The following is a 27,864-nucleotide window of genomic DNA, read 5'->3' on the forward strand; positions in this document are numbered from 1 at the left end:
GTGCAACTTCTTCAGGGGAAATTTTCCTGTGAGAAATAAGGACTTAAGGTTTGGTGTTGACACCGGTTTTGCTGCCACGGGAGTGCAGGGTTTGGCCACGCACGAGGCACTTTGATCCACAGCCAGTTTGGTCAAGTAGATTTGAGCAAGCCAAAATGCTGCTCCTCCACAGAACACGACTGTGGACCCATAAGAGCAGACAGAAGCTGCCCTGTGGGTGTCACAGCTCCTCTCGGCATGGATGTTCCCAAAGGAAGGGCTGGGAAAAGTTCACTTTGTTTGGAGGACGGGAGGAAAGGTTTCCCAAGGGACCATCCTGTCTCTTCTGCCAGGTCCTCCAAAACACATTTCTAGGCTTAGCTGAGGAAAGGCATCTTGTAACAGAAGAAACCACCAAAGTGACCCAAGACACCAGGTTGTCCTCGTGCAAATCCCGCTCTGGCGGCAGGGAACATGCCTGGGAGATACACCTGAGTGTGCTGTGTTTGCCCGTGTAACTGTCACACAAAATCTCCAGCCAGGAGCAACTGTTGGGCTACAGGATACTTGGAAAGCCTTGTGTGCACCCCAGTTCCTGAGGGGAATATGTGGGGAACAGAAAGGGGGAGACAGCTGTTGCAGAGGCAAACACAGTACGGGATGGATCAGAGATGGACTTTGCTGAGGTCCCTCTGCCTACCACGGCTGTGTTTTGTCTTCCCTTGGGAATGCTAATAGGTAATGCTACCTCCTACCCCATCCCAGATCAGAGGTTTTGTTCAGCAGATGATTCTGGTAGTTACAGAACTAGCAACATTTGCAAGAAGGTCAAATCTCTCGGAGCCCGCTCAGTGGTGCATGTCCCTGTGTCACCCAGGATGTCCCCAGGAACACCCCAGACTGAAGCCCACCAGGGATCCCCTCGGGTGCAGAGGAAGGCGGATCTCTCTCTCCTCCCTGCTCTCCTACCTGCAACACGTAGCCCTCCCGGGCGCTCTGCTCCCGGCCCAGCGCCACTTTCAGCTGGTCCTGCAGGTGCCGGTTCTGCTCCAGGAGCTCCAGGGCCTCCTTCTGCTTCTGCTCCAGCTGGAGGGACACGAACAGAGACAGCGTCCAGGGAGTGGGCAGGGGATCAGCCATAAGGAACAAGCGGCTTGGAGGGGACACGAAGCAGAATGAACAGGGCTTTTGATGGCACCGCTGCTCTGCTCTGCTCTGGAATCTGGATTTCATTTTGCCAGGAAAAATCCCTCCCCCCTGAAGGAACTAAATTGTGCATTAGTGTAATTCGTAAAGCTCACTGCAGCAAAGGATGAACGGCACCAGCTCGTGCCAGGCACGACCCCGGCAAATCCCTGCCCGGTTCAGCTCGGTGATACTCCTGGTTATTCCATGCCTGCACCCCTTTCATTCCTGCTAATACACCTTAATCCCAACTAACAACCATCTTTGTTATCCCAGGCATGGACCTCTTCCAAGTGAGCTGAATCTCCTCCTTTCTTCTCCTAAAATTGCAACACTGTTTGATGTAGGCTCCACAAAAAGGGAACCTTTGTGGCGTGTGCTACAACTCAAGGCAGTTTATAGCTGCAGACACAAATCTGCAGCTGCAGAGGCACACAGGATTGAGAGCTTAAATTTGGGGTCTATTTGATACACCTCGATTGTACCCATCTCATCAGACAGAGTGGCTACAAACCAACACAAATTTGGCTGCGTTGGCTGGGAGGGGGCAAGGAAGTACCAGGTTGTAAGAACAGCCCTTTCTGCCACCGTGGGAACATGAAAGCTGCCGGCAGAGCTGAACTGGAATGGACATGGATCTGTGCCTTGCCAGCTCCCAGAGGACCTACAGCATCCCTACTTGTTGCTACTACAAGGCAGCAATAAATGCAGCTTTTTTTAAGCCTATCCCAGACTTCCTACAGTGGCCACCGTGGCCTGGAGGCCATTTTGGCAGGCAGCCTGCACCCCACACACCCCTTTACCTCCTTCTCCAGCAGCGTGGTCAGGTGCTGCTTCGCCAGCCCCTCGTCCCGGTCCTCGGCGTGGGCGAGGTGCAGGGGCGTGATGGGGATCTGCTTCTCCTCCCGCAGCGGGGTGGTCTCCACCTGGTGCCAGCGCTGCTCGATCTCCACGTGCACGTTCTGCGGTTTGATGTCTGCCGGGACGGGCAGGATCCGGTCCACCTCCATCCTCAGTGCCTCTTCCGACCCTGCCCCGTCCACAGCGTCGATCATCTCGAAGCGCTTGCGCCGCTCCTCCCGCCGCCGGGCCCGCTCCCGCTCCAGCTCTCCCGGGTCGGCGTCGGTGGCACCGGTGTCCCTGGGGAAGGCGGCTGAGCCGCCACTGGAGGAGTCTGCAGCGTTCGCACGCTCCTGCACCAGGGCCTGCTGGATGGGGCGAAATTCAGCCCAGTCAAAGGTCTTGGACCGTCCTTCTCGTCGGCGTTCCCGAGCACGGCTCCGCTTCTGCTCCGGGTCCAGCTCAGCTTGCTCCGCATCTGGCTTCTCGCTCGGCTTTGGACCAGTCTCGAAGGAAGAGTTTGTTTTGCTTTTCTCTTCTGGCAGCGAGCTGTGAGGACAGAGAGAAGGTGAAGGAAAGTGTCAGTGGGTGCTGGAGATGGCCAGGCGCTCCCATGCATGCCTCGGAGAGCCGGGTGGAAAGGGGCTGCTGGAAGCCCAAGCCAATGCCACGTGGGTGCCCCTTTGCCCCTCCATCTCCTGTCGCCTCTTGGGTGCAGGAGCTTCCGCTGCCCTTCCCTGGGGTTGTGCTGGTGTGCAAAGCCTCGGTGCAAGCGGTCCCAGCTGCTCCCGAGACCCCCGAGCCCCCAGAGAGTGGCTGATCCCAACCTTGCTCCTCCTCAGCAGCCACACCAGGGCCAGTGACCACGACCCAGCAGCAGCCCGTGGCCAAGGCAGCGACCCCAAACTGTGCTGCCAGCAAGGGAAGAGGCTCCGAAAGCTCCTCCCGCACCCGGATTGTGGGGCTCCATGCACACCCGCCGGTAGACAGGGCCATAGTCACGTGCTTGCAGGGAGGATGCCACCAATCCCACCAAAGTCAGGCTGGCTTTGGAGCTGTGGGACGGGGAAGCACAGAGCAGCTCCAAGAGGTCTTGGGAAACAAGGGGAAGGTTTCCCTCGAGCTTGGAAAAATACTAGTGGGTCAAAAACTTCTCCATGCCACTATCTGCACTGAAGGTAGAGACCTCCCCTGGGGCACCCAGCCTCATGGGCAGCCCCCCCAGCACCGGGATGCATCCTGTATGTGCAGGGGTCAGTGCAGCAAGGAGAGCAAGTTCTTCAACACACCGTGGAAATCACTGAAAACACCAATTTCTCAAGCAAGGAATGATTTTTAGTGCTAAGTTAGAGGGTGGTGGGTTGAGGGGGGAGACATACTTCTCAAGCAGGGGAAGTTAACAGGGGAAGGCAATACTGTTTCCAACCTACAGATAATCCATAATGCAGTATTAGCTTATTAAATGTGGACATGCCAGCCTTGTAACATGCACATCAAAATTAGAACAGAAAACAGCAGTATGCTAAGTTTGTGGAGGAAGCCTGTCCCAAAGGAGTGGTGGGCACTTGCTGAACCCTCTTTGCTGTCTGAAGCCCCCCGAGATGCCTCCTGAAGCACAGCCCTTCTGCTCAGGCTGACTCCTGACTCTCCCTGCTTCCTCCAACCACAGCATCCTCCTGGGGTCCCGCCTCCAGCACATCCTCAACAAGCTTTCTGGAAGAGCTGGAAAGCAGCTCCCTGGGCCCTTCCCTGCAGGCCCTGGGACCACATGCATCAAGACCACCATGACCGGGAGCAGCAGCAGCAGCATCACAGCTTCTCCCGCCTCGGGAACACACCCCAGCTCCCATAGCCAACAACCTCATGGATATGCATATGCCCAAAACAAAGGATGGAGCAGAAGAGATGGCTCTGCGTGGGGCCCAGGCTAGTATCTTCCGATGCACTGTCATCCACCATCAAACCACAGGCTCAGCAGAGCTGGGTTTTGAGAAACTCTGGCAGTTACAGGCTAAAACCAGCTCAGAGATAATTCTTTCTTCAGCGCTGTCACTTGCAGCTAATAAAATAAACCCAAAAGGCACCACGATGAAACATTGCTGCTCCTCAACCACGACTCCAAAGCCAGCTCTCAATCTGGAGTCAGTTAGTGATTACAGCTGCATTTTGAAGAAGTAAAACGGGGATGAGACTGAGTCTTAATATGGAGATGAGTGTTAGAAAAAAATGGGGGTCTCGGGGTCCCTCGGATGGTGTTGGGACATAGAAATTATGCTGCTTTAAATCCCACATGAAAGAATCTCAGCATTTCTAGAGGTGACATCTCTCACAAGCTCATTTCTCCTCTGCTGCTTTCCAAAGGGCATGGGATGTGTGTCAGGGAGTGGAGGGACAGCTGCTGGGAACGGAGTGAAGAGACTCAGGAGATTGACCCAAAGTTTCTCATTTCATCTCCTGCAAGTGCCCCATGGCTATGAATTCTGCTCAAACACTTCACATCTCCTCCATCCCAGACAAACTAATTCACATCGCATGGGAGGGAGGGGGTCTTTGCCTCCAAATGTTATTTATAGGTCAAAATAAAAAGAGGTAGGTGTGGGAGCAGAGCGAGCTGCGAGCTGAGCACACTGTGGCAAGAAGCTCATGAAGGCTGCAGGGAACTGGGGAAGCACTGGGGAACTCAGCCTCACCAGGGCTGTGAGCAAAATATGGATCCAGTGCTTTCTTGGGGGTATTTTCTATTTGCCCTGTCATCGTTAGCAGAGTGTAATGAGTGTCTCTGCAGACAGCCGGGCACTGCTGAGGGCAGGCAACAGCACAGCACCTGCTCCCCATGCTGGGTGCTGACACACACAGCAATATAAACAGTCATTAGGACTTGAGAAACCAAGAAAAGGTGTGTTTGGCTCGGTGGAGACATGGCAGCAGGTTAATGAGATACGGCAAAGGTCTGCAGGAGCGTGCAGGATGGGACAGGCCCTGGGGACGGGGTGAACTCCATCGCCCCCCCCGCACGCTGAGCACCCGGACTAACATCCCTCCTGCACCCGGGACACACTGTGCCAACATTTGCCACCCTTCATCATGAGCCCTGGGCAGTCTGTCCTTCAGCTTTCCAGCAGCCCCCTTCACAAGCCACTCCCCGGGTGCGGAATGTAATGGCATCCCAAAGCCAGGTGGGATGCGCTGGGATACCCCACACCAGGTGAACACAGCCCTGCTGCACACACAGCACAGGACTTCTCAGCAACGTGACTAACCCACGCCAGCCTCCACCCCATCCAAAACCAGCTCGGTGGGAAACGACAGAAGCACACACATAATTCCCTTTTCCCAGCTCAGGATGGATTCACAGTCTGTTTGTGCAGCATAACAAGTTACTGCCCAGCCAGGACCTGCGCTTGGACCCTCTCAAGAGGGAAAGCCAAGCGAAACCACTTTGTGTGGGCTCGGAGCAGGTGCAGACAGTGAGCACAGGACTATCGTGCTGCAGTAACCTGTGAGCAACCATAAATACATCTGGCTCTTTAAAGGCAGAGAGGTCCCCTCAAATTTCCTTGGTCTTCATCTTCATATCTAGTCACATCGGAAGATACCAGTGTGGGGAAATCAAGTGTCAAGACCAGGTTGCTTCTTCCCTTCTCTCTGGCTTTTATTTAAAGAAAAAAAAAAAAAAAAAAAAAAAAAAAAAAAAAAAGGAAGGGGGGGGAAGAAAAGAAAGAAAAATAAATGGAAACTGCAGGACTTCTCATCTGAGGTGCAGAAAAGGAGGAGCATGCAGTGAATCACGAGATATACAAACCACAGAACGTTAATACAGGAGAGAACACAGTTTTCCAACCTGGGCTTCAGCACGGATAGTTTCAAAGAGAAGTTTTTCCTGGGATTGCATGGAAATCAAACATACACAGGAGTGAGGAGAGAGGCGGCTTCCCCGAGACCCCCGTGAGATCCACCAGAGCTCGGGCAGGGCTGGGAAACAGTGGCTGAGTGCCAAGTGGGATAGGGAAGGAGAGGCTGGAGCATCTCCAGGTCAACAGCAACTGGGTGAGAAGAGCCATTCCATGAACTTTGGGGACAAACCTGGCAAAAACCTGCTCGCTGTAGCTACAGTAAGGACAGGAGATGGAGTTAGTGGTGTGGCCATGTCCACGCAGCCTGTAAGAGGTGGCCCATATGAGTGTGGCCAGCAGGGTCAGCTGTGAGGACACCAAACACCCTGTACCCACAGCCACAAGCACCCACAGAAGGTACTCTGTGACACAGGGGCTCCCTTCCTCTGGCACTGACACAGGAGGAGACAACAGCGTTACTAACGCGTAAGGGGAACAAGCTGCGGCAGCTTCTGGAAGATCAAAAGAGGAGGGGAGACGATTTGCTGGCTGGAGTTTAAAATAGATCAGAGCCAAACAGCTTCTAAATTGAACCCTGGGCTCCTGCTGCCATGACCCGTGAAGGGGCTGGGCAGCTCATGCTGAACAGTAGCCAGAGGAAAGGGGGAACCCAGCACAACTGAATCCAAGTGGTTTCACAATACCTGGTGAGAATCCAAAGGAGCCTTGATATAGAAACAGTGTTTCATATTCCTATGCACAAATTAAAGCCACATTTTCAACCCTCTTTGAAATCTGTACGTGTAAGAATAACTCAGCATATCAGCGTCCCCACAAAGTGTATCCAAATTAAGCCCAGAGAGAGGGACGTGAGAAAGAGCCGCAGCTTCCAGGAATGGACAGGCTCAGAAACAGGAAAAAAAAGGGATGAGGGAAGAGTTACTCCTGCACAGCAAACCACACAACTGCAGGGGCTGCTACACTCCCCCCTTACCTTGTTACATCAGGAGCAGTGGTGGGGCGAACGTGCTTCATGATGGTCTGGATCCAGTTGCGGCGAATGCCCGACGTCATGGCAGAGAGGGTGAACTCCCCTTCCTTCGTCTAGGGACAGAGGAGGAACAGCTCAGAGGAGCTGATTGCACCCATCAGCACCATCCCAAAACCACTCTGCACCCAGTCCCAAGCCCAGTGTTGGGCCACTGATTGCTGGCCAAACAGAGGTCGCACCCAGCCCCTCCATCCCCCAGCATGCTCCTGGTGGGAATTAGCGTTTCCCAGCAATCAGGCTAATTTTGTCACAGTTGAGATCCTAAGGCTGAAACAAATCTTTGCCTTTCCTCCTTCCCTTTCCCCCAGACAAAAAAACGGCTCTCAAACCCAAGGCCACAGCTCTCTGGAGCACTCTGGGGGCTGCTGTGTGGCCTTTCTTGGGTGTTTGGGGACATGTTTCCCTTGTCACGGACGAGCATCCCCATCAGCTGTCCTGCAGCCAGACTTCCTCCTCCCCACATTTTCCTTACGTGGATCTGGAAGCCGTAGTTCCGCTGAACTGGGTACTCAGTGACATCGTAGCATGTGGATAAATCAATTTCTCCATCCAGGTCAGCTGCCTGCAGAGGAAAGAGGTAAAATAAGCCACAGAGCTATGCAGTCCCGAAGTGCAGTGGGCTCACAGGGAGGCACAGCAGGTCCCTGGGAAGCACAAAGCCCTGAAGAGCTATGCTCCAGGACCTTGGGAAGGCAGCCTGCCAGGGGGCAGTCTGGGAGAACTGGGAGCTCCCCTGGGTGCAGTGATGGGTTGAACACCAACGGGAAGACACTTACCTCCTCTGCCACTGAATCCCGGTAGTATCTCAGGCTCTGGTCAGTCAGCACAAACCAGTGCTTCTTCCACTAGGAAACAACCAAAATGGGGCAGTTACAATCCTGCTCCTTTCCTCACCAGCGGAAACACAGTGGCTCTCGTCACAGGTCCGCTGGCAGAGATGCCCCACAGGGAAGCAGCTCAACACCTCTCCCCTCCCAGCTCCACACTCGGCTTCACTGAGACCCTCCTGACAGGAAGGGGAGACCCAAACAGGCAGCAAGGCAAGGGACAGTGATGGTTTGCACCCCCAGGACCCCGAATTCCCTGGTGCTGCCACACTACAGGTGCTCCACCCTCAGCAGCACCAACCCTGTGTGTGACAGTGACACACGGTGAGAGCCACGGGGGCAGTCGGAGCCTTCCCAGCAGCTTCACTGCAAGACGATGCTTTTAGTGACTGCACTTAAAACCTTTTTAACAACAACAAAAGAAAAGCAGTAAAACATTCATGTTTTATCTGCAGTACCTAGAAACTGAGTTGGAGTCTATTCCTGGCCCTTACTCTATACAAATCCTCCTCCTGCATGCTCCCAGCCAGGCACAGGCTCACCTAAGGCAGCTTTCAGTCAATAAAGCACAATCCAGTGGCCAGTTCCTCCTCGGCTGCCTATAGATGTGCCCTCGGCCCCAGTACCCACAGCGAAGCCTAGGCCATGGCACTCACAGCCATGGGCAAGTCACCCTCATTTTCCCTCAGCAGCTGAGCAGGAGGGAAGGAAATCCAGGGAAGGAAATCCAGGGAAGGGGCAGTTTGCAAACAGCCAGGACCATCCATGCTGCCTCGGCATCAGTGCCCATGACTAAGGCTCTGAGGGAGAAGCACATCTCACATCCCTTTGGGAACAGACAGCAGGAAAACAGCATCAGCTGCTTCCCTCAGTGCCAGCTTAGAGGGATTAATTTATTTATTTATTTATTGGCCTTGTCATTTCCCTGGTACTCAGGAGACTTCACCTGAGCCTCATTACTGACACCAAAGAGGTCACTGGGTTGCAAGGGAGATGAGACCGATAAATAGAAAACAGGAACATGAAACCAGCGCTGCTATCCAAGCTGCCCTGGCTCCCTAGAAACCCATGATACAATATCCACCTGTGGGGCTTTGAAACCTCCCCAGGACAGAGGACCAGCAGTTCTCGCTCCAAGGCTGATCTACCCAGCAGGGACATCAGGGCTCTGTCAGTGCCAAGAGCAGCCCCACATGCCGCCGGCACAGCCGGGATGTTGAAGTGAGTGGATATAAAGGGCAGAGCTTCCCCCTGACTCACCTGCCCATCCTCATACTGCTTTGTCAACCAGCCCTTCTTGAAGTTCAGTAGGTCAGGCTGGAAGAAAGGAGAGAGGGATCAGAGGAGAGGGAAGAAGTGTCTGCACCCAGAAAGCAACAGAAGTGACTTGATAAAATACAGTGCAGCAATAAAAGAGACCAGCAACAGTTAAATTCACAGAATTTAATCACAGAATAGTTTGGGTTGGAAAGGACCTTTAAAGGTTATCTAGTCCAGACTGCACCATTACACTGTGTGGTGGCTAAATGTTTGCACCCAGGAGGAGCAGAGACCTGCTGCATGGTATACTCAGCTGTTCCCGTCCTACCATTTTCTCTTGCAATTCCCTACTGCTCCACCAGCATAACAGAGGAAGGAGAAAAGTGAATTACCAAGACTTCAGGCAGTTTTGTCCCTCTGTTATATATTATGAAAGAAAAACTACGTGCTGTTGATGCAAGGCTGCAGGGTTCAAAACAGGCTGAGTTCCCAAGGCTGGAAATACTGGGAATCTGAGCCCTGCACCACCCAAACAACACCTGCTCTTTCCTCCAAAGTAGGTACATGGGGATGTCAAATCCCTGAGAAAAGCAACCAAGACAGCGTGGGATAACTGCTGCCAGACCCTCCTCCCAGCTCTGCCCGTGTACAGGGAAGGATGTGGTGGAAATGCTTTCACTCCCTCGAGGCTGAACTCCTCCAGCTGCTCCACGTGCTGCAGAGAGGAGGAGGAAAAAGGACAGCAGTGTGTGAAATCCAGCTGCAGTGTCTGAAACTGGCTACAGCAAGGGGAGAAATGGAAATTGGGGTCTGGAAGCCCATTCAATCAAACCTGTGCTGTGGGGCAGCACATCCCACATGTGAATGATCCCAGGGTGGTGGGAACCCAGTCCCGCTCCACAAAAACACAAAGGGAAGTAATTCACTGAATTACAGAATCATGGAATGGTTTGGGTTGGAAGGGGTCTTAAAGATCATCTTGTTCCAACATCCTGCCATGGGCAGGGACACCTTCCACTAGACCAGGTTGCTCCAAGCCCCGTCCAACCAGGCCCTGAACACTTCCAGGGATCCAGGGGCAGCCACAGCTTCTCTGGGCAACCTGTGCCAGGGCCTCACCACCCTCACAGGGAAGAATTTCTTCCTAATACCTAATCTAAACCTGCATGATTTTCTTCCCTTCACTAGATACTGTGCACTGCCACTTCATATGCACTTCTTGCACCTTTTTATTCCCACCAAGAATTTAAAACTCACTCTTGTGGCTGTACAAGTCTACCCAAAAAGCTCCAGAAACGTTGGCTACTGCATTATTCTAACAAGTCCTTGAATAGAAGCTGTCTGTCCGCAAAAAATGCAACTTGTATTTACAGTAGCTCTGTAATCTATCTGAGAGATTAGCAAGTGTATTTATTTTGTCCCTGCAGAAGGGTGGTGAGGGAAAGGAGAGCATTTTGTATTTGTTCTGTACTGTTTGCCTCCAGGCCTGGTGAGCATTTGAAATATGCAAAGGGAGGAAAGCTCAGGAGGGCAGGTTCAGCCCTTCCTTGCAGCCTTCATCCCACTCACACCCACTTCCAACAGCATAAACATCAAGGAAGTGGCATTAGAAAACTGGGACATGTGTTGGCTCTCTGAAAACTCTCTGAGGAGCCTGGTTGAGTGGAAGGTGTCTTTGCCTGTGGCAGGGGAGTTGGAACGAGATGATCTTTAAGGTGCCTTCCATCCCAAGACATTCTAGGATTCTGTGATTCTATGAAAATGCATCAGTCATGACCCAGTGGCTGGTCCAAGTCCAGAAACTGGACTGACCCTCTGCTGAGCTGGAAATACCCTGCTGCAGCCTCTGCTGGGGGACAGCACAGGGCTAAAAGGGGTTCTGGCCAGGCAAGGTGACCCCAGCACCTTCAGGGTGACCTACAGCATCAGGGTCTAACACACCAAGCAATGCATCGAGGAAATTGGGTATTCCAGGGGAAAATAACAAGCAAAATGGGGCTGCTTCCCAAGCTCCTGCTGTACTTTGAGGAAAAGGGCTCCTCGCAAGACTCAGTCTTTTAATTTCTGCAACAGGCAAAAAGTGTGGCTCTTCTCCAGCCACAGCCAATCCTGTGACTCACAGGATTGGTCACATCTGACCCGGGTCACTGAAACCTGCTCCAAATGTGAGCATAACCCACGTCCTACGTGCTGACCGTGAGGAAAGCAGCAGACAGTGCAGTTTGCACTGGACCCACTGGGGAAAGGCCTCTCATGTCCTCCCAAAAGGCAGGGGACACGGTCCCCTGGCTCACCGTCATAGAGGACTCCGTGGACCTTCTGTCCAGTGACTTTGCCCGGCGATGTGGGGACAGGGGAGATGCAGACACGTCCAGGATGGAGCCCACGGCCGCTCCTTCGCAAGTGAAGTCCTGTGTGAACAGAATTAGCCCAGATCAGTGCAGGAACTAGGACAGAGTCCTGCTCTCTTGGCTCATGGCATAAAAATCTGCTTTATTTAAGGGGCATCGCAGCCTCAGAACAAGTGTCATTTCTTTGGCAAGACAATTTTTTGTCCTCTCAGGCATTAATTTGTTCCCAATATATCCAAGCGTATCTGGGACTCTCAAACCTGCCTGTTTCTTTTGTTACTTCACCCCATCCTGATGTGCCCTGGCCATGCCAGATCTGAAGTTTCCCTTTATATTTTGGAGAAAGGAGAAAAGACAGCCTGATTTTCCACTCTGATCTACACCTGGGCCAAGGGAGCAGAGCAGCAAGTGGCAAACCTGCAGAGACTGAGCACACACAGCATGTGGCTCCTGCAGGAGCTGCCTGCGACTCCAGACCCACACCCAGGGAAAAACCCTAGAGCTGAAGGCTCTATCCTGTGCTGCAGGATCCCAGGTGCCATCCCCCAAAGCCCACCAGGAGACCTCAGCCGAGCAGCTCACCCGTTTCCGTGGGAAAACCCTCTTCTCGCTCCTGCCCTGCCGCGTCTCGCTGGAAAGGGCAGCCCCTCCCGGCACGTTTGTTTCCATGTGCTCCGCGTTCTCAATATCTAATGCCTCAAATTTTTCAATTACCTGGGATCGCCTGGAAAACAGAGAGAAAGGGGAAACGGAAGAAGGTTTAAACGCAGGAGCAGCAACTGCGTGGAGCTGTACAACCCCACAAATTTAAGGCTGCAGAATTGCTTGACCCAGTGTTCATGCACACCTGGTTTTGGTCCCTGTTCCTCTGCAGGCTCCAGTGTGCCCAAATCCAGGGTAAAACCCCTGACACACATCCTTTCACCTATGGCTAAAGTGGGAAAAAACCCTCACACTATTTAGCTCCACAGGTAGCACCTTCAATAACTAGAAAACCCTTGCAAAACCAACAGTAACTTTTTACTTGTGAATTTTACAGCCCTTTGGGAAGCAGGGACTGTGGAGCAGCTTTGGCTTAAGCATGGCTCTCTCCTCTAGCACTGCAGCTATCGATGGCCCCCCAGGCCACAGAGCACTGATATGTCAGACCAAGCTGGGGTGCAGAAATAAAGGGGGGTCAGGTTTCTCCAGAGTGTTCACTGCAATAGGTACCCTCTAAAAACTCAGCCCCACACAGGGAACAGTCACAGGATTGCATGGAGTGAACGCTGTCCATAGATGCCTCCAGATCATGGGTCTGGCTCGCAGGATGCACCAGCTAAAGGGGAATGAGATGAGGAGCACCCTGTGCCATGGCAGGGCATTCCCTGAAAAACCTGGGGCCATTCCCTCCTCTAAACTGGGCTGCAAATCAAATATGGAGAGCAGGGAGCACAACTTGGGTCTCTCAGACAGTGCCTTGGTGGCCCATCACACCCGTGGCACTTGTGTCTCTGAGGATGGAGAACTACAAAGAAACGTGGATGGAGCGGGAGCCAACCCTGGATAAAAACAAATGGGATGCTCCTAAGGATGAGCAAATAGGCCTTTGCAGGTAGAATTAAAAGTGCTGGTTCAGCATGAAAAGCCGCTCACTGACCCACAGGAGAGGAAGCCCTGGAATCTGCAAAGCACCTGCTGGTGTCTGAGTTTGCATTCCCAGGGGTTCGGGCAAGAATCAACCTCAGGTCCTTAATCACAACCTCGGAACGTGAAGCAATAACCCATCACCAGCAAATGCCAGCTGTGCTCCAAGCTGTGAGGTTTAAAGGTCCATTTCAAACCTCCCCAAAAAGCTCAATCCAGGTGGTTTCTTGACACAAAATTTGGACCCACTTGTACCATATTTAACCTTGGTGCTGCTTCCTCTGTGTAAACCTCTAACATGCATGAAAATCACAATGGCAACCACATAAGGGGAAATAGGTTATCCAAAAAACCCCATTTTAACACTTCCCACAAAAAGGAACAGCAGGTTAAAAGCTCAAAAACCATGAAATGTTCAGTTTTCAACCAACATTTGCACCAAATTCCATAAATGAGAGGAACAGTCCGAGCATATCACATCCCCTGGGAGGCTGGGGCCCCCCCACTGCTGCTCAGAGCCAAGGCTGCCAGGACACAACCAAAGAGGAAGGGACAAAATTGGTGGGAAAGACTTTGCTTTGTAAATTCAAAGATCTTTGATGCTTTTACAGGACATCTGTTCAGCCCTTGCTACCTCCCAGTTTGCAAACTGGGAGTGGGCAGATCCTGGGCTTGTGCAGAGCTCCCAGTTTCCCCGGGATATTCTGCTTGTGAGATGTTCAACACAAGCCAGGCTGTGGAACATAAATCCATGTTCTCCATTCACTGACAGACAGGGAATTGTTTTGGAGTCCCAATTTTTTAACCCTTTTTACACTGGCCCAGCCTTCTCTGAGTCTCAGTTCAGGAGGAAATAAGAGATCCATGAATTAACATTGTCTGTGCCCTTCTGAGTGAAGGCCTGAAGAAAAAATAAAACCAGGATAAAAATAAAGAACAAAAACCCAACCAAAAAAAAAACCATAAAAACAAAATCAAAAGCAGGTTGATTTCTCATGAAAGGGGCTGCACCACCAGGTTGTTCTACGGCTTGAGATTGAGATGAGATGGTAGCGAAGCAGGCGAAGTAAAGGTGGACACGTCACACAGCAACACAGCAGGAGAAGGTGGAGAGCAACAAGACCTGGAAGAAAACAAGGCTGGAAAATGAATGAACAGAAGAGGAAATTATATATCTGTATCTACATACAAAACAAAATCAAAATCATTCCGGTTCATTCGTCATTGAAAAAGGGAGGAGAAAAATAAATCACTGCAACCAAATCACAGCCCCAAGGGTTAATATCATCCGGATTACAGGAAAGAATCTTTCTTTTTCCCATTAGATCAACATTTCAGAGATGTTATTGCCAGAGATTCTGAGGGAACAGGGAGGGAAGGGCTCTCCTCCCCACCAAAACGTGTCAGAGAGAGTTGCTCCCTCTGCACAGAAGCTCTTTGTGGACAAAACGAGGCTGGGACAGGTAGGAAGAAGCATTTTAAAAGCTGCAGTGCCATTTAGTGCTTTTCAACTACAAAAGCTCATCCCAAGGAATTCCTCGGCCATGCAGGCTGTTAATCTTTTCCAGGCCACTAAACCCGGGCTGCAGATCTCGGCTGTTAGTGTGGGGGGTGTGCAGTGGGAAGGGAAGCTCTAAAAACCAGCACGAGCTATCGTTAAAGTGATTTTCTTTGATTGGAAAAAAAGGGCTTGTTTTTATTGGATTCATTCATTACTTAGCAGCAAGAAAGATAGTGAGTGTCAGGAAAAGAAAGGATAATTTTCCCAAGAGGTCCACAAGTATGAAGAGGATAGTTTTACAAGGAATAAAAACCTATATTTGGGAGAGCAGACACTCCTATGTATGGGGAGAAGCAGAATTCAGAGCTGAGCTTTGTATCTCAAGAAGCTCCAGAGAAGGAATTTGAGGGAAAAAAGTATCTGAAGTGATTTCAGGCAGTTCTGCTCTTTATTGAGGCTAGAAATACACCTCAGCCCCTGATCACACTGCTACAGGAGGTCTTGCAGATGCCACAGTGGACTCCTGCCAGTATAAGAAGAACATGGGGTCAACTGAGAAAGCCATGGATTTAGAGGCTGCACCCCTGGAATTGTGCAAAAAAGCCAAGCTTGCCAAACAGAAATCCTGTGCTCCCCAGGGAGCTGCAGAAGGAGGGTGAGCCTGCAGCTGCACACCCAGAGGAAGGGGCTCTGGGTCTCTGCACCCCAGGGACTCCCCATCCAATGGTGGTCTCTTTCCCAAAACTGCTGGCACCCTCCTCTGAGATGTGCCAGGATTTATCCCCGCAGCTGCAGAGCCCCGCTGGGATATGGGGACTGATGTCCAAGGACATCCCTGCAGCTCACTTCAGCTGTGATTTTGTGTGCAAAACTTCAAGATTCACCCAGGGGGTTTCCAAAGAGCTGCCCCTGCTCTTCTGCCCTAGGGATGGCTCTGAGATGGGAGACTGGGGATGGCTCGACCTCTCTGGCCACAGCCCCTCTCCCCCAGCCCGGTGGGACATCCCGGTGGGTGCCACAGCCCCATCCTGCCACGTGCCAGCAGAGGGAACTCGCACTCTGCCGCTCTGCCAAAATCAGGGAGATTATCTCCTGTTTTCTGATTCCTGGTTCTGAGTGGCTGCGAGCTCAGACGTCTGCATGGGGCGTGGAGGCAGAGTCAGGTATAAATGGTCAACACGGAAAATTCCTGGACTTAAGTCACGTAATAACTGTCACGATAAGGAAGCAGGAGGAAAAGCCTTGACAAATGGCTTTAGCTGGAGCTAAGCCTAAGGTGTGTCACTCAGGATGCAGCACTGGGTACCTAAAATAATTCTTTTCCATCCATAGCTGACACTTGCACTGATTTACACAAAAAAACGGGAGGAAGAGCTGAAAATACCAACAGAATCAGAGTGAGTTTGTTTGGCTGCACTGAAAAGCAGATCTGAACAATGCCTGACTGGTGCTTTTGGGGTTGGCATGGGACACGTGATTTTGGGCAAGTGTCCCCTGACATGTTAGTGGGTTACTGAGAAGGATTATTAGAAATGGTGTTAAACCAGGGGGAAAAAGCCAACCCCACAGCATGGAAGTGAGTTATTGTATCTGCTCAACCTCAAACAGCACAGTCTGAGCTCAGAGGAGAAAAATGAGAGGGATATGGGGACTAAGTAAACTCAAGTTTAAAAAGCAGCCAAGCCAAGCTGAGCAGGGTGCTGGGGAATGTTAATTCTTTGGTGCGACGCTGGACCGTGTCTCTGTGCCCTGTTGAGTCCACCTGAGAGCTCCAACACGAGTGTCCCAGCTCTGGAACACAGGACCTCTGCACCCACACCACCTGCACGGGCCAATTCCCAGGGTACTGGAGGAGAAAACAAATGTGCCCATCCCTAAACACCCACTGAACCATCCCTGTTCACAGCACACTCCTCCAGCACTGCAGGCTGCAATCCCTCCCACAGATGGGGACCCCTCATCCTACTCTGCCATCACCCCCTCCCAAATGCTGGACTGGGCTCAGCCCCATGGGCAGCAAGCCTCCAGTGCCTGGTGCAGTGCCTGCTCCTCTCCCTACACCCGTCCTGCTCTGATAAAGGCTCTGGGCTGACACAGGGAAATTCCTGCCAATACTGATAAAGCCCCAGCTGGGCTGGGAAAAGCAGACTTTCCCTGGGAAAAGGCACTTGCCAGCAGGCAATGAGTGGAGCTGACATTAAAAAAGGACAGTCTCTGGCAGCAATGTCCTCTCCTGGGCCCTGCTATCTGCTGTAAATCTGCTCCCCAGCTCTGTGCAGGATGATCCCAGTGTTGCATGATACTCCAGAGCTGCAGCAAGGGACTGCTGGCACTGGAGGAATGCACTGTCCTGTCACACTGGGGACAGGCACTGGCCAGGGCATCCTGTGCAAGCAAACCCAGCAGGGACAGGATGTCACCCGCAGGCAGCGTCAGCTCAGCTTGCAAACCAGCAGCCACCAGCCTTTTTTCAGCCCTGTCCCCAGCCAGGGTGGCCAAGGGACTAGTGTGGCATCCTCCTCCTCAATCCTGGGGAAAGGCCAATTCCCACAGCAGAGAAAGCCAAACCTGAGCTCTCCTCATTTATTCCCAGTCCAGTACTCTCTGTGCATGCTCTGGGCCAGGTCTGGGATCCTCCTGTTGACCGGCAGCACCAGCACAAAGCTGTGCTGTACATCCCAGACCTGCTCCCAGCTCTCAGAAGCCAGGCTGGAAAACAGTCCTTTAGGGGCTGGGAAGAAACAGAGGAGAAGCTCCTGCTGAAACCATGCGAGAGAGAACATGCCCGGAGGAAAACCAGGGCGGGAAAATCAGACTGGCAGGCGGCCCTCTCACCCGGGGCCTGTCTCCCAGTGTGCTCCACTGCCCTCACTGCACAAATGTGTCTCTCCCAGGGCAAGTGGAGCCCGTCCTTGGCCTCTCCCGGAGAGCACCCGGCACGCCGGCGCACGCGGACGCCCTCCCCGTCCTCCTCCACACTGAGCTGTTTTGCAGCCCTGCCTTGGCGCTGCACTCGCCTCTCCCTCCTCTCCCAGATTAATGCCGTGACATTTTGAAACCTCTCTCAGCTCATTAGGCAGTTGCGTAACACACCTGGCACTAACACCATTTAGAGAACTCACCTAATTAATGGTGCTGGCTGCCAGCGTGTGCCACGCTGCGGGCTGGGAGGGTGGGCTGCATGGCAAATAGGGGCACCCAACACCACTGAACATCAGGGTAGCTTTAGATTGGATATTAGGAAGAAATCCTTCCCTGTGAGGGTTGGGAGGCCCTGGCACAGGTTGCCCAAAGTTGTGGCTGCCCCATCCCTGGAAGTGTCCAAGGCCAGGTTGGATGGAGCTTGGAGCAGCCTGGAAGGTGTCCCCGCCTGTGGCAAGGGGGTGGAACAAGATGAGCTTTAAGGTCCCTTTCAACCCAAACCATTCTGTGACTCTGTGATCACCCACCTCAGCCAGCTGTCCCCAGAGCAGCCAGGTAGGGTGACACCTGCCCGCTGGCACTACTAAAGACATCCCACCACCTGGCTGGTGTGGATAGGCATCCTTGAACGCAGGAGTACTGGAATACAAAGGGGCTTCACCTGGCAAATTCCACCTGCTCCATCCAGGCTGTGGCCAGGACGCAACCCTGGTGCTGCTATAAGCATGCAAGCAGGAGATGAGCCACTCATCCCTTACCTTCTCTCATTCCCAAAGAGCCGGGCCACTTCTTCTCTCCCAGGGCTACGAGCCCGGGTTCTCCGCTCTAGCCGTTTCCTCTCCACCTGGAAGGCCTCACGATTACTGATCCTAATGGCCTTGGGAACGTCGGCCAGGGTGGTGTACTGCCGGCTGGCTTTAAAAGAAAGGGGACGCCCCGATTTTTCAGCTCCCCTTCCTACATCTCTGTTGCTGGAGTCCTTGTGCTTGGAGCAACTGCTCTTCGAGTCCAAGGAGTTCAGAGAGGAGCTGTGAATCATTCGGTCGCCTGATCGGGTACCTGGGGAAGGAAAGGGCTGGGCATGCTCCTGTGAGGGCGATTTGGGATAACTGTACCTGTTGTTCGGGGTGCTGGGGCTGGGTGGGCTCGGCGGGGGCGGCAGTTGCTGCTCTTCCAGCTTCGAGTCTTGTTTGGTCTTCTCCAAGGAAAAGTACCCGCTCTCGACACGCGTCTTCCGCCCGCAGTCTATCCGGTCTCCGTTCATGGAGCTCTCGTCTAAGGGACAGAGGAGTCATCATGCTTGGTTTCAAGTCTGAGTTCTGTTTTTAACAAAAAACACCCCAATTCTACCCAGGACAAGGGCAGGAAATGAGAGCAGAGCCTTGGCCCCAGCCCTGTGCCATCTCTTGCACCCTTGGCTTTTCTCCCTCATGCCCACAGAGACAGTGGGATGGTCTGCAGGGAACTGAGGATGCTGGTCCAACTCTTGGGTTGGGCTTGCACAGGTGAAACATCTTCAAACCAAGAACTGGGTGGCTGCAGTCACTGCTCTGCACTCACTTCCATCTCTGTCCTCCCCAGCCCAGCATTAACCACAGTTCTATGGGTGCAAGGCAATGGACATCTCACTCCTGGCAAGTGGGAGTGGGTGGAAAGCATTCCCCACCTGAGTGGGCAGCATTCCCCACCTGAAAGGGCCCCAGCACTGGGACCTATCCATGGCCTGGCAGAAAGAGCACCCAACCCCACTGTTTCAGGGAGAACAATGCCATGGATCCAGCATCTTCCAGGGAATCATCATGGAAATCAAATGTAAACAGGGCTGGAGGAGGAAGCAGAGCTCAGTGCTTGGCAGCCTGGATGGCTGGGCTGAGCATGACATGGTCCTGCACCCTCTGGGTGCCCAAGTGGGGATGTGGAAGGGCTAGAAAAGGCATTTTGCTCCCAGTGTGAGGGTAGGCAGCCCCATCTCCCTGCCAGGGTGTGATTGGGCCCCACACTGTGATTTTCCAGCATGAAATGCCAACTTTTTCCTTCCTGAACTCCAGCTTGTAATGCCTGACACTAGTCCCCACACAGCAGGGATGAGGTCTGCCTCTCTCTCCTTGCTGGAATGCTCCCGGAACCAAACCCAGGGAAAACTTCTCCCTCTATAGTGGTTTTCTGCCAGCTCAGCTGCCTGAACCAGGCCACCACAGCATCACATCAGTGCTGGCACCTTTGCCCCTCACCTTCCTTGCTGTCCAGCACGGGATCCTTCAGGGAGCTGGCAGCCCCGGCCTGGCCTTGCACGGGGCTCTGTGCCGGGCTGATGCCGCTGCCCCCGTCCACTTGGTCTTTGCCCCTCATTTCTTCCTGCCAGAGCGTGGACTTGGTGGCAGGGACCTTCTCTGCACTGGGGATGTTGCTGCTGGTCACAGCCATCTTAGCAGGACCAGGCTCCTAGAAAGAACAAGGGACACAGCAGGGTTAGAGAGTTTGCCCCAGCTCCACACTCAGAGTCCCCAAAGGCTTGGCCCTGAGGTCCCAGACGGTTTGGGTGCTGGTCATGACATATCACAGCACGACAGGGATGGGACAGGGCTGCTCAGCCACGTGTCACAGCTTCATGCTGTTTTAAAACAATCCCCATCATCTCAAATGCTTCTCTTGCCAGCAAGGAGCTCCAGATTCCATCAGATGATGGATGATGCCACTTTGGTGGCCACGGTCAGGCCAGCCCAGGTTCAGAGTGTGACCCAGAAGAGGCAGCAGCTTTCCCAACTCCTTCCTCAGCTTTGTTCATTACCAGATGTTTTGCTGTTGTCATATTAAGCTTCAGCATTCGAAGATTATTTTCCTTAAAGCCACCAATAAATCAATGACAATTAACTCCCCTCCAAAGTCTCTGGATTGTGGGAAGTTTTCCAGCTGCTTGTTCCTTTTCTATGGAGTAGGGAGAATCCAGGAGTGCCTGAGCCTGCAGCCACAGGCTGGGGACAGTGGCTGCAAGGAGCATCCTCTCCATCCCCTGCTCCCACATCAGGTGGGTTTTAGTCCTGCACCTCCAAATCAGCATTTGCAGGACTGTGCCAGTGCCACCGGGGATCTCCCAGGGAGTGCTGGCTGTCCTGGCTCTGTGCACAGCCACAACAAGCAGCAAATGACCTCAATTTTTAAAAAAATCCCCTTGGAAATTTCACACCGAAGGAATGCAGTGTTGGAGGTAAACGATCCAGAGTTCACAAGCATCCCACTGAAGAGGACGCTGCTGGAGCAGGGGGTCGGGCCAATCTCCAAGGTCCCCTCCACCCTCAACCACTCATTCATCGATCCAAGCCCGAAGCTAATCACCAACTCAGGATATTTTTATATATCCCTTACACACACCCCCGTGTAATTATTTGTAGATATGTATTTAATTAGGCTGAGATGTGGGCCAAAAAGAAGTCTGTAAGGGAGCAGAGACATTAACTCTTTGCTGCTCAGGGGTATGAACATCTCCAAACAGCAGCATGCACCAAAATCAGCAGAACCAGCCTCCAGCTGCATGAAGTGTGTCTGGGCATGCTCTCCTTACCTGAGCCTGCCACACCCCTGTGCAAACAGAGGGCAGCGCCTCAAATCCCAGATTTCAGCCCCAAACCCTGCCTCAAGTTCCCACAGGCAGCAGGCAGGCACAGGCACTCCAGTCTCTCCTGCTGCCTGCACCTTTCCACTGGAGCACAGCAAAACCTGCCCTTTTTCTCCTAAAACTGCAACCTGCTTGCAAAGCAAAGTGAAAACACACAACTCTCCCTGTCCAAAAGCTGATATTCCCTGCATTGCTCCCATCCTGGTGATTTTGCAGAGGGATGATAAAAAAAATGATGGGGGGAGCTGGAAGTGGTCCTGATGCCCCAGGAGCTCCTGGCTGCAACCAAGCTCTGCTCTACCACAGACAGAGAAAAACTATGTGAGAGCTAGAAATAGCAGGAATATCCATTGTTTAAATTCTTTTTTTAAATCACAAAGGTGTCCATCCCTCCCTGGGCAGATCTAAGACATGACCTGCTGCCAGATTAGCGTGTGGCCATCTTTAGAAAGAGATCAGCCTTTCTCCACCAGCACACGGAGAGCGAGCTGAACAGCAGCCAACTTGAGGAGAAGCCATTTCACAGAGCGGGATTTGGTGCTGATTTTCTCCTCAGCATCTTCTCTCCTTCCCTGGAGCAGCTGCCTGGATTCAGGAGACAACAGCAAAGATGCTGCTTCTGCTTTCGCAGGTGGCTTGTGAGTGTCCGACACAGCGCAGCATCCGTCCGGCAGCAGGTCCCACATGGAGGCTGGCTTTGCAAAGTGAATTTGGGCCTTTTTCCAGCACCACGGGACTGGGAGTGACAGGATGGTGAGGGTGGAAGGAGGGTAGCAAGCAGAATGAGGCTTGGGGTGGCCTGCCCCAAGACAGGAGGGGCAATGTGCCATAAGGGTCCATGCTTGCCCCATCCCCAAGCACCTGGGGAGCCCGACTGTCTGTGGGGAGCCAGCATCGTTCCTGCAGCCACTTCCCTTATTTGGTGCTCAGGAGCTCAGATCCTGTACGGTTTCCAAGAAGTTGCCATGGTGATGAAATGTAACCCAGAATGATGTTTTCCTGGCTCTGCGCCCCTTCTTCTCTCCGCCCCGTCCCCCTCCTGAACCCAGCCTGGGTTTAGTGTTGTGTCAGGATGGGGTGAGCATCCCTGCCCTGCTGCATCCGCTCACTGGGGTGCCCCAAATGCACCAGCCCTCTCCCTGGGGATTGAGGATGGACAACTCGTAACACATCAGCTCTTGGTCATGGACAGAAGAGGCATCTTCCCCGAAGCATCACCAGAGTAAGCACTCGAGGGGCTGGAGGGGCTGTAAGGACCCCAGCCCTTGGCAGAAGGTGACTCAGACTTCCAGCCTGGTGTGCAAAAAAGGATCATGTTCCCCCTAATTTTTTTTTCCCGTTGCCCAGAACATCTTTATCCAGCAGCATGGTGGAAACTTACTCAGAGACATGCCGTACAAAACCCATCCATGGGCCCGGTTTGCACCAGGACCATCCTGGGAACTTCCATCAACAGGGACCTGAAAACCAGGGCTCAGGGGAGCCCCAGTCCCGGTTTTGGTCCCTGGTGTGCAACCCAGCTCGGCTGGAGGAGCCCTCCCAGCCGGTCCCCCATGGCAGCGGGACGCACGCCCAGAGGTCAGGCGGCCTCAGGGACACGGCTGTTCTCAGCCCCGGCGAGGGACGAGGGTGGCCTCGGGGTCACGTTCCCCATCTGTGGGATTCTCCCCCACTCTGGCCACGTGGGAGCCCGGCAGGAACGAGTGAGTCACAGCCAGCCCCACTTTTTACCATTTATAGTCAAAGCGAGCACGAAGCCACTGCCGGGTCCCTGGAGAGCCCGGCTCCGGCCCCAGAGCTCCCAGTCTGGTCCTGGCCTTTAGTATTTTCCTTTCATTCCCACTATCTCTGGGGTCATCTCAAAGGGGGTAACTGGAGCCTGATGGAATTTCATCCTGTTTCTGCTGAAATGGCCCACGAACAGCACCTCTCCCTGGTCCTCCACAGGGACCACATGGCTTTGTGGCCACTCTTGAGACAGTGTGGGCAGGGCCGGTGCCACAAAACAGCACCCAAGAGGTGAAACGTGGCCACAAAGCAGCCAGGAAAGCAGTGTGTGACCCTGGAAGTGATGATCAGGAATTAATTCACACTGATCTGCTGTCCTGGCTCGCCCCAGCTCTCACTCTCTGCACAGGCAGCATCAGAAGGCTGGCAGAAAGTTGATCCGGAGGGTTAGAGGGGACCTCCCCCAGGAAAAAAGCAAGGCTGTGGCCCTGAGAGGGAGGCAAGGGTCTGGGTGGCAATGTGTGTGTCTCCCTGGGGTTACCTGGGGAGTTGGGGGCTCTACCTTCCTCTTCTTCTTCTGATTCTGCTTGTTTGTCCTGGGATAGACGATCAGCATCTCCAGCCACCTGCGGGCAGAGAAAGCAGAAGGTGAGGTCTTGTGCTGTGGGGGAGCACGTAGGGATGGGAGTGACATTGACCTGGTCAGGGTCAGTGTGGTGAACAGTACCAGAAACCATTGCAACCAGCTCCTGGGGACAAAAAAAGCCAGGAGAGGAGGGGCAGAGCGATGACCTCAGGGTGCTTTGGCTCAAACCCCACTCACTGCAAGAGCGAGGCCACAGCCAAGGCTGACATGGGGCAGAGATTCAAGGATCCTGAAAGACAGCAGAGAGGGACAGAGCCTCCAGCAGGACCTTCCCCCTTCAGCAATGCCAACACCCGCACACTGCACACAAAGTGCTTTTGTCCAAGGAAGAACAGCGTGAACTTGGCATTGTGGAGTCCATCCCCTGCACAAGTCACTTGGGGGGACCCTCCTGTGCCCTGCCACTGCAGCCTGACGACCTGCCCAGCATCTCTGCCAACTCCACAGGTATCTGAGGACCGCTGGGAAACACTCCTGCTTCATATGTCCCTCCTTCTCCCTCCTGTTCCCCCCATTTCGCAGGCTGCTGCTGCTGTAAAGCACTTGGAGATGACCACATCAAGTGGGGTTTGGTTAAGCAATAAATGCCAGCAGGATGGAACGAACGCAGAACAAATTCTCCCCCAGCCAGGGAAATCTTCCTGTCGTGCTGCAACTGAAAACGAAACCCGCCTGGCTCAGCCCCAGAGTGGGACTGCTCTGGGATGATTAATGCCTGCAGTCAGGAGCAAACGCACTGCTTCAAAACCCATCGCTGGGCCGATGAGCAATAAATCAGCCCCACCTCGCTCTGCAATGCCTCTCCCTCCCGCAGCAGGCAGGACCAGCAACAAAGGCTGAGCTGTGAACCGGAGCGTGGGGAGAGGGAGGAGAGAGCAGGGCATGGGGGCTGGTCATGGTTTGGGGTGTAGTGACTGCTCCTGCCCTGGCTGGAGGTGAGGAGTTGGCTCCCCTGTGCCGTGATTCCCCTGTGCCTCTGCATCCTGGCTCTGCAGCCGCTGCAACCCCACTGCTGTGAACGGGGTCGGGGGGGACAGGTCTGCCAGCCCAAAGTGGTTCACAGAGAGGGAATGACCCATGCTCGTGTGTCTCAGTAGAGCAGGGAGGTTTCAACACAAGATAGCATGTATCTAATCAAAATCTCAAGCTCTTGGTAGAAAAATGTTGTATTTCGACGAGCGTTTACCAAAACGGGGGGAGTCGCAACCAAAGAAAATGCTCGGAAATAGAAATCTCAGCTGAAAGTGGTGACTCTGCTGCTGCCAGGGCTGGGGGAGGTGGGAGACGCCGTGACTCAGGAAGAGGGGGAAAGAGCGAGTGCTTCATCCCTTCAACTTCCTGCTCGAGTTTCAAATGTCAACAAATTTTGGGAGGGAGGCACGAGCTCCGGGAACACCACGTGGGGAACGCTCGCAGGTGAGCAGCAGCCCCGCCACAGTCCATCACTCTGTGCCAGCGGCTCTGCTCTCCCACGGCTCTGCACCCTCACCAGCTCCAGCTTCAACCCGAGACAGCATGTGAGTGATGGAAGAGGATGTTTCTAGGTCACCACCCAACACCTGGAGTTGGGAAATCTACCCTGATTTGCTTGTTTTAGTGGCCTAATCGTCAGTGTTTCTGAGTCCCTGCAGCTCAGCAGCAGGCACTCCTGTGAGCGATGATACTTTAATCATCCTTGCAGGTCAGATGCTCCCCTGGGACCATGGGGGTGGGCTGCATCCACCTCAGGATTCCGTGTCTGCCTAGGGATGGACGAGGCTAAAAGCACCATGGGGTAACCCCAGCACCCATCGGGATCCCCAGCACCCAGGATCAGCCTGGGTATGCACTGCCACAGCACCCTGCCTTGGGAAAGGTCCTACTCACCCTCCTCTTCCTCCCAGCTCATGCAAGAGCATGGCAGCGGATCTGCACTCACCCACTGATGATCTCCTTGTTCTCAGCCCGGATGAAGTGTTCCTTCTCCGGTGTCAGGATGCACAAAGAGAACTTCTGCCCTGTCCGGCTCTCCCCATCCACCACATCCGTGCACTGGTTCATGTTGATGGTGCCCTGCGGGAGGGTTGTTGGCTGCAAGGGGAAGGAGAAACGGGTATTGTTTAAGGAGAGAACAGAAGAGTGCAGAGTTGAGCCCTAAAACCTCTCTTGGTGGACACCAGGATCGTACACATGTTTGATGATCGTACACATGCTTTGATCACAAGTTCCCAGACCCATCTGTATGCTGTGCCAGCACACAGCAAAGCCCTGTGCCACACATCTGGGCAGGTATGAGTCCTGCCAGCCCAGTCTGGTCCACTGCTGCCAGCAAGACACTTCTCCTATGCCAAATATCCAGGGCATCTCCTGCTGCAGTACAGGGATCCCAAGGAAAGGCACCGCGTGTCCGGCTTTGGGTCTGCAGCTCTGAACCATCTGGGGTGGTGGGGTGGCACCTGGGGACAGGGGTGGCAAAGTAGCAAGGTCCCACTGTCCTCACCACAGGATGGCTCAGGGACAGACAGACAGACACACATGCCAGGTTTTTCCCATTAAAATTAAAAAACTCATGGATTTTGCCAGGGAAGGACCACAGCATGGATGGCACCTTATTTGTCCGGTGGGTTTTGTGAACACAGTGTCACCTCTAGGCCCCCTTGCTCCAAAGAGACCCAGTAAAGTGGGACAGGCGGTGGCCCTTGTGGCCTGAGGGGACGTAGAGGGACACCCAGAGGGGTGTCAGCACTGACAAGAGCTGACAGGTCCATCTGGAGCAGTGCTGGCTCATCCGATTACAACGTGGCCACCCGCTCCTGGTGCATGGTGCCCGCAGCCCTCCCTCCCTGAGCACGGATGCCACGGCTCCCCCATCCACAGCCTGCCTGTCCCCACCAGGCTGGGTGACACTGGGGTCCCTACAGCATCCCAGAGCAAACCTGCACCTGGGGCATAAATGACTGAGGGAGGGACCCCTCCAAGCTGCCAACGACACCGAAGGAGGACCCAAAGCAGCCCGTGGCCACCTTGTCACCCTGTCAAAGCCTCCTTGTGCCCTCCAGATGGCCGGGCCAACAAGGAGACGGATTTTTGGCAGATGCTGTTAAGGTTTTTACCATGGAAACAAGCTCCCCTGCCAGCAAAACCCCTCCAAGAGCAGCCTGCGCTATGCAAAGAAAGGGTGACTGAGGAGAGCTCAATGGCCCCAGCCTACAACCCCAGGAAATTCAGATCAGCCCCACAAAGCCCCCAGTTTACTCCTCCTGCGAGCAGTGGGAAAAAAACCCTTTCCCCAGGAAAAGGGTTTTTCCTGCAGCTGTGTCCCTGGGTGGGAGCATCCTTTGACAGCCCAGGGGTGGCATGGAGCCATCACGGGTGCTGCAGCGAATGTGTACGCAAACGGGACCAGTTGTACATCAGGAACAACAAAACCTTCTCTTTTCCTTTGTGGAAATCAGCATGCTCAGACCCCAGGGATGGAGCCCAGACCCCCGGCCCAGCGCATGCACAGCCTCCCGCCCTGCACCGCCGCGGGTACTTAGCTCCTAAGAGGATTTTTTGTCTTAGACAACAAAAATAAAACCCCGCTTTCCGGGAGCTATAAAAATCCAACGGAAAAACTTTCTCCTGTTCCAAGTGGAGTCTTAGAACCGTTTTTGTCTTGCTGGCCTTTGGCACAGCCGAGGCCTCCAGGACTGTAAGGTCCAGGTCCAACCTCCTTCCCCATCCACCCAGAGTAGTTTTGCACAAGGGAATGCAACCAGGATAGAGGGAGAGGGGGACGAGGAGGAGGGAGGGAGCCCTAGTCCCTTGGGGATGCCCTGGGCCACTTAGTCCCTCTTGCCACAGGCACCCCTTGACTCCCTGTAAGGCCCCACAGGGATTTGGCAGGGAGCTGGCACAGGAGGAGAGGAAGAGACAAAATTCGCCTGCTCTCCTCCCTCTTTAACCCCACGGCAGCATTCAGGGCGGCTTCCCTTGGAGCTCACACCCCGCCCTGACCGAAGCGTGCCAGGAGCGGAGGAGCCGGTTTGGGGCCCCCTCACCGCCGGGCTGGCCCTGCAAAGTGGTTTTGCCACTCACCCCTCCTTGTGAGGGTGAACGTTGGCATCTTGCACAGCCTGACACATGAGTTCTTGTCCATCACCACACCTCTGAGCCAGGATGCCAGGAAAGGGCTGGGAGCAAAGCTAGGACTGACCCTCTGGCACCTGCAGCACCAGGGATGAACCTGACATCCCACAGCAGCCTCCCTGAACCTCCACACCTGTCAGGAGCAGATGAAACTTGATGGACCAGCAGCCTTGCTCGCTTGGGATGGAAATTCCTTTACACCATTTATTTCCTTCCTTGGAGGCAACACAGACACTTTGAAGTGAAATGCAAATGGAGCCGGATGGAAACGCGTGTGCGCACACACGCAAACTCCACTGAGGAGGAGGCAACTCAGATCCCATCCCCACCTCTGACCACCCCATTCTAGGCTGGGGGGTTTCTCAAGGCTGGGGATCCCTGGGGAAGGAAGC

General features: G+C 53.6%; 1 protein-coding gene across 5 annotated transcripts in view; it reads right to left on the reverse strand.

The window, feature by feature from the left end:
- Positions 1-27,864, reverse strand: part of LOC113999568 (myosin phosphatase Rho interacting protein) — an 80,541-nt gene that overhangs the window by 23,036 nt on the left and 29,641 nt on the right. For 2 of the 5 annotated variants that reach the window (XM_039381472.1, XM_039381471.1), the window contains exons 4-16: positions 25,281-25,432; positions 23,258-23,342; positions 19,607-19,817; positions 18,491-18,650; positions 11,909-12,050; positions 11,270-11,386; positions 8,976-9,032; positions 7,665-7,733; positions 7,361-7,450; positions 6,832-6,941; positions 5,846-5,884; positions 1,968-2,553; positions 949-1,065 (exon numbers count right to left, since the gene is read on the reverse strand). In XM_039381472.1, coding sequence (XP_039237406.1) covers positions 949-1,065; positions 1,968-2,553; positions 5,846-5,884; positions 6,832-6,941; positions 7,361-7,450; positions 7,665-7,733; positions 8,976-9,032; positions 11,270-11,386; positions 11,909-12,050; positions 18,491-18,650; positions 19,607-19,817; positions 23,258-23,342; positions 25,281-25,432 — 1,935 coding nt within the window. Of the gene's footprint in view, positions 1-948; positions 1,066-1,967; positions 2,554-5,845; positions 5,885-6,831; positions 6,942-7,360; positions 7,451-7,664; positions 7,734-8,975; positions 9,033-11,269; positions 11,387-11,908; positions 12,051-18,133; positions 18,651-19,606; positions 19,818-23,257; positions 23,343-25,280; positions 25,433-27,864 lie in introns of all 5 variants that reach the window. The other 3 variants (XM_039381470.1, XM_039381469.1, XM_027743118.2) reach the window with 2 other exon arrangements.

The sequence above is a fragment of the Pipra filicauda genome, unplaced genomic scaffold (assembly GCF_003945595.2).
Source record: "Pipra filicauda isolate LSUMZ 115617 unplaced genomic scaffold, ASM394559v2 scaffold226_size1812527_pilon, whole genome shotgun sequence".
NCBI classification, from domain to species: Eukaryota; Metazoa; Chordata; class Aves; order Passeriformes; family Pipridae; genus Pipra; species Pipra filicauda.